At 65.1% G+C, this 9,073-nt stretch overlaps 1 protein-coding gene across 1 annotated transcript in view; it reads right to left on the bottom strand.

The window, feature by feature from the left end:
- The window catches only part of LOC129624782 (guanine nucleotide exchange factor DBS-like), a 58,764-nt gene continuing 49,691 nt past the window's right edge, over nt 1-9,073 (bottom strand). The window contains exons 24-30 of the mRNA XM_055543052.1: nt 8,249-8,327; nt 8,045-8,111; nt 7,144-7,262; nt 3,283-3,404; nt 2,131-2,243; nt 1,962-2,065; nt 1-1,532 (exon numbers count right to left, since the gene is read on the bottom strand). Of these exons, the coding sequence (XP_055399027.1) occupies nt 1,447-1,532; nt 1,962-2,065; nt 2,131-2,243; nt 3,283-3,404; nt 7,144-7,262; nt 8,045-8,111; nt 8,249-8,327 (690 nt within the window). The 3' untranslated portion in view covers nt 1-1,446. The remainder of the gene's footprint in view (nt 1,533-1,961; nt 2,066-2,130; nt 2,244-3,282; nt 3,405-7,143; nt 7,263-8,044; nt 8,112-8,248; nt 8,328-9,073) is intronic.

Raw genomic sequence — 9,073 nt, 5'->3', positions numbered from 1 at the left:
AGTTGCCGATATTTATTTCAAACTCCATCCATACAATAAAGAATTCTGACTTTTAAATTTCATTTACATCAGAAGGTTAAAAAACAAAACAGTGGCTGAAACACGAGGTTTTAAAGTGCCTTTATGAGAAAGAGATCACAGAAACGGGGCCAATCCCAGGCGGGGACGGCAGGAAGGGTGTCTGAACAGTCAATATATTAAGTAAATTATGTGACTCATCGTTTTCCAAATAACTTACACACTTCCAGAAAGAGCTGCGGACCTTGCCCGCCGCCCACTACACGGTTCAGAGAGGCCTGACCCGCCCGCCGACCGGGGCCACGGCGGGGCTGCAGCGGCCTGGGGCTGGCCGTACAGTGACCCCCTGCCAGCAGCCTGGAGGCTATAGACACACGGCCCACGCTGGGCGCGTGTGCACACACACGACACACACACGCACACACAGAAACGTCTGCCCCAACCAGACAAAGAAGCACTTCCAGACAACAGGATCTGATTCTGAAACACACACAAACAGTAAAACAGAAAAGTTTTCTTTCCAGTTTTGCCTTGAGTAGAATAAAATAAATTCTGCTCCCGTGCTCACGGCACTGCCACGTGGGACCCGGGGCGGGGGCGGCCAAGCGCAGGGCTTCCCTGGCCCCGCGTCGGCTCGGGTGACGCCTGCGGAAACGGCATCTTCACGTGGAAAAGCAACAAAAATACCCTAAGTCAGTGAGGAGTGTTAAAAAATCAGGAGTCCCCTCATTTTTCTGTAGAAAAGAAGGTTAACCTCTTATAGTTTACATGTTCTTTTGAAAATTAACCTACACAGATGAAGGAATTTCCTTGGTTTTGCACCGCCGGTCTGTAGCAACTCTGCCTGACTCTCCCGGGGGACCCCCTGCCCTGCACCTGGGACCAGGTGGCCTCAGAGAGTGCTGACAAGTTCCCCGAGAGCGTGCCCCCCAAGTCACCCAGTGCCATGTAAACCCCGGTAGCAAAAAATAGTTTTATATCAAATACAGTATCAAATTGTCATTTCATGTAAACACAGTGATTCCTGGTAAAGATCAGAGGCCAAAGTACCACAAAAAAATGGCCGTAGGATTAATCCCTGCTTAAAAAAAATGTGTAAAAGACCAACTATCCCCACCCCCATCTCCAGCCTTCGGCCGGGGCCTCGGGCGCTCCTCGGGACACAGCTCCACAGGATGCATGCTCTTGCCGTCAGAGGCAGAGACGTGGAAACCGAGGCAGCGGCTGGGGCCCTTCCCCTGGAGGTCTGTCCGTCAGCTCCGTCGGTCCGCCCCTTCCTAGGGGATCCGGTGCTGCACTCTGCTCTGCGCCCGGGAAGGCGTCCCGTCCTCGGGGGCCGTGGCGGCGCTGGGTTCCGGGCGCAGCTCTGTGGGCAGGTGGCCCCAGCAGAGGCCAGCTCCTCGCGCTGCGGGCAGGGTGGCCGTGGCGCTACCCCTGCAGGTCGGCAAGGGCGGCCGTGCAGCTCTCACTGCAGCTGGACGAGGGGCTCAGCACCGCGGACCCCGCACTGGACTCTGAGGGCAAGCAGGCGAGGGCTGCAGCACGGTGCACGGGCAGACTCGCTGGCCCCCGAGCTGCCCGCGCCACCGCAGGCCTCGCCTGGCGCTCACGGGGCCGGGGGCATTCACACGACTAGGGGGCGCTCACGGGGGTGAGGGCGCTCACAGGGGTGGGGGGCGCTCATGGGGGTGGGGAAGCATTCACGGGAGTGGGGGGCACTCACATGACTAGGGGGCACTCATGGGAGTGGGGAAGCATTCACGGGGGTGGGGGGCGTTCACAGGGGTGGGGGGCACTGACGGGGGTGGGGGGCACCCACGGGGGTCGGGGGGTTGCTCACGGTGGTGGGGGGTGCTCACGGGGGTGGGGGGTGCCCATGGGGCTGGGGGGCACTCACGGGGGTGGGGGCACTCACGGGGGGTGGGGAGGGGCACAGGGCTCACCTGGGCTGCTCAGGCACCCCACGGGGCCACCCTGGCAGAGGAGCACAGACAGGCTGCGGGCGGGCACCCAGCCCTCGGCGCCGGAGCTCAGGTTCCGCACGCACCTGCAAGGGGCTGGGTGAGGGCGCAGTCAGGCGCAGGCGAGGGGCACGTGGGGTGGGGGTCTTACCAGAGGCCCTCGTCTCCCTCCTGCACGAGCTCCACCTCGTCCCCGCTTCTCAGGGCGAGCGCGTCGGAGACCCCCTTCTCGTCCAGCCTGGTGATGGTGTACCTCCCAGGGACCTGGGGGAGGCATGGCAGGGCACCCCATGCACCGCAGCCCTCAGCTGGGGGAGCCTCGTGCAGACCCCTGAGGGCCCCCCGGCCCGCCCTGCCCCTCTGGGCCCGCACGCCTGCTACCGTGGCCCTGCTGCCCCCTGCCTGGGCCACACCTGCGGGCACGGAACGAGCTCGGCTGGGGGCTCGTCTTTCACCCGTGAGAGGGGGCTCCTGTCCCCCGTCTGCGTTCAGAGCCCGGCGGCCAGCGCCTCACACACCAGATGCTCAGCACCTCTGTGGATGGAGTTGCCGAGCAGCGCGGACTCAAGGGGGAGGCTGTGCTGCGGGAGCGCGGGGGCTCCAGCCTCGTGTGACCGAGCTGCGCCGGTGTCGCACCGCCTGGCGAGGGAGCAGGCAGAGCTGGGCCGGGCCCCGCGTCCTCACGGGGGGCCAACATCGTCCTCCCTGGACACCCTGCCCAGCCCCGCCCTGGCCTGGGGCAGCACCTCCCACCCTCTGGCCACCCCGAGAGCAGGAGGCACCCCCCAAGGCTTGCCTGCCCACTGAGGTTCCCCCGCTGACCCCCGGAGTCCTGGCCGGCTCCGCTCACTCTTAGGCCTCCTCGGGAAGGGCTGCCGGGCCCCCTGAGACGTGCCTGCTTTCCCCCACCTATGCGTGTCTGCCCCCTCCTTCTCTGGGGTGCTCTGTGTGCTGCAAACAGCTGGTATGAACCAGGGCAGCAGCCAGCGGCAGCGAATAACTGCTGTGCGTCCTGATGCTGAGGGCTTATGCTTCCCTCGGGGCTCATGCTAAAGCAGAACTTTGTCTTGAAGGCAAGTTCGCACCTCAAACAGCGCGCAATTCGATTCTCTTAAACGCTGGGGTGGAGATGCGCAGCGTTAGCAAAGCTCCCCTACTGGGCAGAGCGGGCAGGTGTGCGCTGTGGGCCAGGCTGATGTGAACTAACAAAGGGCAGGCACAGGAAGACCCTCCCGTGGCCCCGGGGCCCCGGCCCCCTGAGGGTGCAGCAGGGAGCAGCCGGCCAGGTGAGAGCCCAAGTTACCAGCTTCCCGGGGCCCACTCTGCCCTCCTCCTCTGCATCCGAGGAGTTGACGGGCTCCTCAGTGCTGGACCAGCCATCGTTGTCCTCAGGCGTCTCTGATGGGTGGGATGTTTTGCTCCAGCCTAGAGAGAAACAGGCTCCGGTGAGGATCCCCTCATGATCTGCTGCCAAGGGAAGGCCCTTTCTGTGACCACCGGCAAGCACAGCACCCCTCACCGCACGGCGGGCAGCGGCCAGGAGGAGGGCTCCTTGCCGGGGCTAGGCGGAGAGCACCACGGCTACGGAGGGCGAGGGGAGTGGCTGGGAGGTCACCGGATGATGCTTCTTCGGGGCTTTATAAACCACGCGAACGCTCCTCGGCAAGTATTTCCACTACCCTGTGTCCCCAAGGGCAGCCACCGCGAGCACGACCCATGGCCCCACAGGGGCCGTGTGAGGAGCAGGACCTGCGAGTTTACAGCCACAGACGCCCCCTCCCTGCCCGCTGGGGCACGTCCGCAGTCGCCCAGCGCAGGAAGTGCAGAGGGGCACTGGGCTCGGTCACCAGGGGCCCTGGCGCCAGGCAGCTGGCCACAAATGTCTGCTCGCCCCGCCCAGCATCGACAGGGGCTCCTGGCCAAACGGAAGCAGGAGTGTGACGGGGGACAGTGCGGGCAGACGACGCTGCTGCTGCGCAGAGCACTGGCCCTGGGACGCGGGCGCCCGTAAACCCGGCTGGGGCCACAGGGGTGGGCACTGCCCTTCGGCCACGCCCGGCTGCCCGAGGCCTCTGAGGGACCCTCTGTGCCAGGCGAGGTGGTCCCTGTGTCCACACTGGCGGGAATAGGGGGAAATGCTGGGCCCACAGCCGTGTAGGAGCTGGGGGCTTGGAGGAGGACATCGGACCAAGGTGACCGTGAGTCTGGTCACCTGTCGTCCCTGTAAAACAGCCACTGGTATTGACACTGGAGAAAGAGGGGCTGATGGAGCTCCAGGAAGCAGACACTTGGTGTTGGCAAGGGTGGAAGCCAAGAAAACCTCACTGCGCCCTGATGTGGACTGAAGTGACTCACCACAGGGGAGGAGGGGGAGCAGAGGGGAGGTGAAGGAGAGAGGGGGAGGGGAGGAGGGGGAGCAGGGGGAGGGGAAGAAGAGAGGGGGAGGGGAGGAGGGGGATGGGGAAGGGGAGGAGGAGAGGGGAGGAGGGGGAGCAGGGGGGAGGCAAAGGAGAGAGGGTGAGGGGGGAGGAAGAGAGAGGAGGGGGAGAGGAAGGGGAGGGGAGGGGGAGGGAAGGAGGGGTGGAGGGGAAGAAGGGGGAGGAGACGGAGGGAGGGGGAGAGGGAGAGGGCAGGAGGGGAGGGGCCTGGCCGCGCTGGGCTTGCTCCAGGCTCTAACACCCCGCTGTGGATGCGAGGTCACCTCATTGTCTCATAGGTAAGCGGGGAAGCTCAGAGATGACGCTGCTGGGCTCAGAGGCCGTGCACAGCGTCTGAGCTGCATGGGGCAGGGGCCCCGGACCAGGAGAGTTGGCAGAGCAGGGAGGTGCCTCGGATGCCCCTGGTCTTAAGCGGGAACCCAAAGGGCCCTCAGCGGCCTCTCCCAGGAGCCCTGCGGGAGGTGGCTCCTTTCCCCAGCCTGGGGCTCCGCAGGGCTGAGTGTGCAGGGCTGGCCTCAGGCTGGCCTGCCTGGGTCGTTCGAGGGTGTGGCCCGGGTCCCTGGGGCACAGACTGTCCTTGGAGGCTGGGGAGGGCCCGGTGACCCTGAGTGGTCTGAGCACGGGGTAGGGTTCAGCCACACCCCTGAGGGACCATCACGCTGTCTGGGAAACGCAGGATGAATCACACAGTGGAATCCTCTCTGGGAACCTCAGACTCTCAACCTGGGCCAGGGGTCTTGGGGTCTCCTGGGCCGCGAGGGCGACGGAGGCCAAGATCTGAGCTTCAGTGCGGAGCCAACCCTGTGCGTCTGCACAGCGGGAGCCCCCAGGAGACTCGCAGTGGGAGGGCTCCGCTGGCTGCTGTCCCCAGAAGTGTGGGGACCAACAGCAAGGCAAATCGGGCCTGGGGCGCGGAGCCCCGCAGCCCCACAGCCTCTGCGGAAACAGCCCTGCCCATCCCAGATGCCGGCCAGTGTCCCCAGCCGCTGCCTGGCGCTCGGCGGTCAGCTCTGCGGCGCTGGGCACGCCCAGCCTGAGGCCCAGAAGCCAGATGTCACCAGGGCTGTCGTGGGGGCGTCAGGTTTTGAACAAAACACCTACTCTGCCCCTGGATGGGAGGGACCTACTTGGCCGGGCAGCTCAGATGACAGGTGAGGGTGAGACAGGGTCCCTAATCGGATGGGGAGGCAGGCGTCAGGCCTCGTCCAGAAGGTGAGCCACTCTACCTCGTAACCCAAAAGGCGTGGGGTCGCTCTTTACTTGGTGTCGCTTAGCTTTTTTGTCAGGACTGGTGGGAGAAGCTGCAGAGAGGCGAGAGGCAGAGAGAACAGGAGAGCGTGAGGTGCGGCGGCTGAGCGCATGGGCGGTGACGTGGATTGCGAGCTGCAATGAGACCCGCGGCCAGAGCTGCCTTCCGGGGACTCCGAGCCGAGCGCGGGCGGAGGGACCCAGGGGTGCACCTTCCGGGGACTCCGAGCCGAGCGCGCAGGCGGAGGGACCCAGGGGTGCACCTTCCGGGGACTCCGAGCCGAGCGCACAGGCGGAGGGACCCAGGGGTGCAAGGGGAGCCCCGCGGGAGGGCGGGAAGGGCTGCAGATGCCGCGGCGTGGGCGTCGTGGGTCTGTGTCCTGGGCCCCGCGTGCAGCATGCACCGAGCACGTGCTCTGCAAACCCGGCGAACGTGAGGACCAGGATGTGTCCACCTTTTCGTTTGTTTGTTTGAAGCCAATTTAAAATGATTTTGTAAATTGGAAAAAAAAAAAAAAGCTCCAATTTTCGGGACCCATAAAAAGAGCTCCAGTCTTTTAGGGTCTGGCGGGGAGCCCTCTAACGACCCTCCTGCAGCTTCTGGGCATGTTTCTCGCGTATATCCGCTGCCCGGGCGCCCCAGTGGGCTTTGAGACCCACCTTGGGACACTCTGAACCTGCCTGTGTGTTCGAACAGCCCAGAGGGAAGTGAAAGCCTCGCTCTCTGGCAGGCGGGGGCCTGACAGGGAATGGTGGGAGAGGATGGGCTCGCGGGAGGAGCTGGGCCAGAAGGCAGGCAAAGGACACTTGGGCCTCCAAGACAGGCCTCCATCAGAAGCGCAGGCCTCCTCCTTCCCAAAGAAAAGGCCCCGAAAAGAGCTCTGGCCGCACGGATGACAGACACACCAGCGTTGGGGACAGAGAGCGACGGGGTGGAAGATGCTCCCCGGTGATGAAGGAGGCAGACGCCCTCCCGAGACGGTCCACACGGATGAACATGGCACCGCGGGTGATGACAGACAACCAGGGCGCGAGCCGCCCCGAGGCTGGGGGTGGCGAGCGCCTTTACCTTTCTGGGCTTTGAGGGCAGCAAAGCTCTGCAGGGTGAAGCGCTTTTTAGAAAGGGCAGAGCTTTCTGAGGTAGAGCTAGTGACCGCGTCATCTGCGGGGAGAGAGGGTGGTGCAGGGGGTGCTGGGCGGTCACACCCGGGTCCCCCCCAGGCCTCACGCTTGCCACGGACCTGCCCGGGGCCACGGGGTGTGCATACGACCCTCCTGCTGTGGGCACCCACAACTGTCCTGGCGCTGTGGGCTCAGCCCAGCACCCACCTTTGCCCTTCTCGGGGAACCCGGAACTCGGGGCTCAGCCCAGCACCCACCTTTGCCCTTCTTGGGGGGCCCGGCGCTCCGGGCTTAGCCCAGCACCCACCTCGCCCTTCTTGGGGGGCCCGGTGCTCCGGGCTCAGCCCAGCACCCACCTTTGCCCTTCTCGGGAGCCCTCTGCGGTGGTGTCGGCCCCCCATATCCCTCCAGGCTCAGCGGGTCCATTTTTCTTTCTTCTAACTTTTTGATGTTTCTTGTGCTCGCTTTCGAAGGACTAATGACGTCATACGCGTGGAAAAAGGAAGAGAACATTGCCGTTAGCATTCACAGGCCCCTGAGGGTGGGGAGGGGATGACCCTGAGCTCCTCCCCAGCACTCGGGCCACATGTCTCCCGCTGCGGGGCCGTGGCCACGGGCCTCCAGACTCTGGGTGTAGCCAGGGGGGACACCCACCTCCACAGCTGCTAAGTAAGAGGTGGTTTTGTTGTTTTTTTCTCCCACAGGGTAACCTTTCTCGTTTAAAGCTATTGTTCTGTGGTTTATTTATTTAGACTATATCCTACTCCAGAGACGATTATACTTGGCTTACATAAAAAACAGTAAACAAATAAATAGTGGATGGATAAAGCAACAGAGGAAAAAGGAGGGCAGAAGACACGTAATGAGGCCAGTGTGAAATGGGTCCCCTCGTCCCCATCTGCCCGTGAGCCGTGGGCCCCACGGCTCTGAGCCAGCGAGCTCCTAGGACCCGGCCACCCGGGCGCTGCCAGCTCTGGCACGTGGGTGTGGGGCTGCTCTCGGGGTGCCACCCGCCGCGCGCTGATCGTGATGGGGTTTCTGCCCCCTCCCCAGGAGAAAACAGGGACAGAGGGACTGGCCTCTGCCTGAGGCTGGGGCAAGAGGCACAGGCCTTGATGCTGACCTGCTGGGACTGACCAGCAGCGTGTGAGCCCGGGACACATCCCCGGGCCCTGGGCAGTGGGCTTGGGGACCAGGAGACACGGTGGCGCGGGTTGGCTGGCTCCCACTTGGAACCCCGCATGCGGCGGGCCTCACCTGGTGCCAGCTGGTGTGGGCAGGGGCAGGCTCTGGGACTGCTCGAGGGCGCGGTGCTGGCTGGCCTCTGTGGGGAGAGGGGCCCGGTGCGGTCAGGATCTGGGGCTGTGTGCCCTCCCCTCCAGGAGCCTGGAGGGCCAAGGGTTGGGGCTGCTCCGAGGGACCAAACGCGCCCCGGGGGCAGCCCAGAGAACAGGCCCTCACCTCTGCACGCCTGCAGCTGGCTGGTCAGCACCTTCCGGATCTCGCTCACCCAGGCGGCCTTGATTTCAGGAGTGGGTGCCTGTGCCCCAGAGCAGACCAGGGGTGAGTGCGTGCCCACCGTGATGTGCGCCAGTGTATCCCTCTGCAGGTGCCCGGGACCCGTGGGAACCAGGGAACAGTGCTGCACTGGGGGTGCAGGAAGGAGCCCCTCGGGCGAGGGCGCGCTGGCTGCCGGGCCCGCACCCTGCGGCTCTGACTCAGCGGGAACCCTCAGGAGGGCGCGCTGGCTGCCGGGCCCGCACCCTGCGGCTCTGCCTGACTCAGCGGGAACCCTCAGGAGGGCGCGCTGGCTGCCGGGCCCGAGCCCTGCGGCTCTGCCTGACTCAGCGGGAACCCTCAGGAGGGCGCGCTGGCTGCCGGGCCCGCACCCTGCGGCTCTGACTCAGCGGGAACCCTCAGGAGGGTGCGCTGGCTGCCGGGCCCGAGCCCTGCGGCTCTGCCTGACTCAGCGGGAACCCTCAGGAGGGCGCGCTGGCTGCCGGGCCCGCACCCTGCGGCTCTGACTGACTCAGCGGGAACCCTCAGGAGGGCGCGCTGGCTGCCGGGCCCGCACCCTGCGGCTCTGCCTGACTCAGCGGGAACCCTCAGGAGGGCGCGCTGGCTGCCGGGCCCGCACCCTGCGGCTCTGCCTGACTCAGCGGGAACCCTCAGGAGGGCGCGCTGGCTGCCGGGCCCGAGCCCTGCGGCTCTGACTCAGCGGGAACCCTCAGGAGGGCGCGCTGGCTGCCGGGCCCGAGCCCTGCGGCTCTGACTCAGCGGGAACCC

The sequence above is a fragment of the Bubalus kerabau genome, chromosome 12 (genome assembly GCF_029407905.1).
Source record: "Bubalus kerabau isolate K-KA32 ecotype Philippines breed swamp buffalo chromosome 12, PCC_UOA_SB_1v2, whole genome shotgun sequence".
Lineage (NCBI taxonomy): Eukaryota > Metazoa > Chordata > Mammalia > Artiodactyla > Bovidae > Bubalus > Bubalus kerabau.
This window is presented reverse-complemented; position numbering and strand designations above follow the sequence as displayed.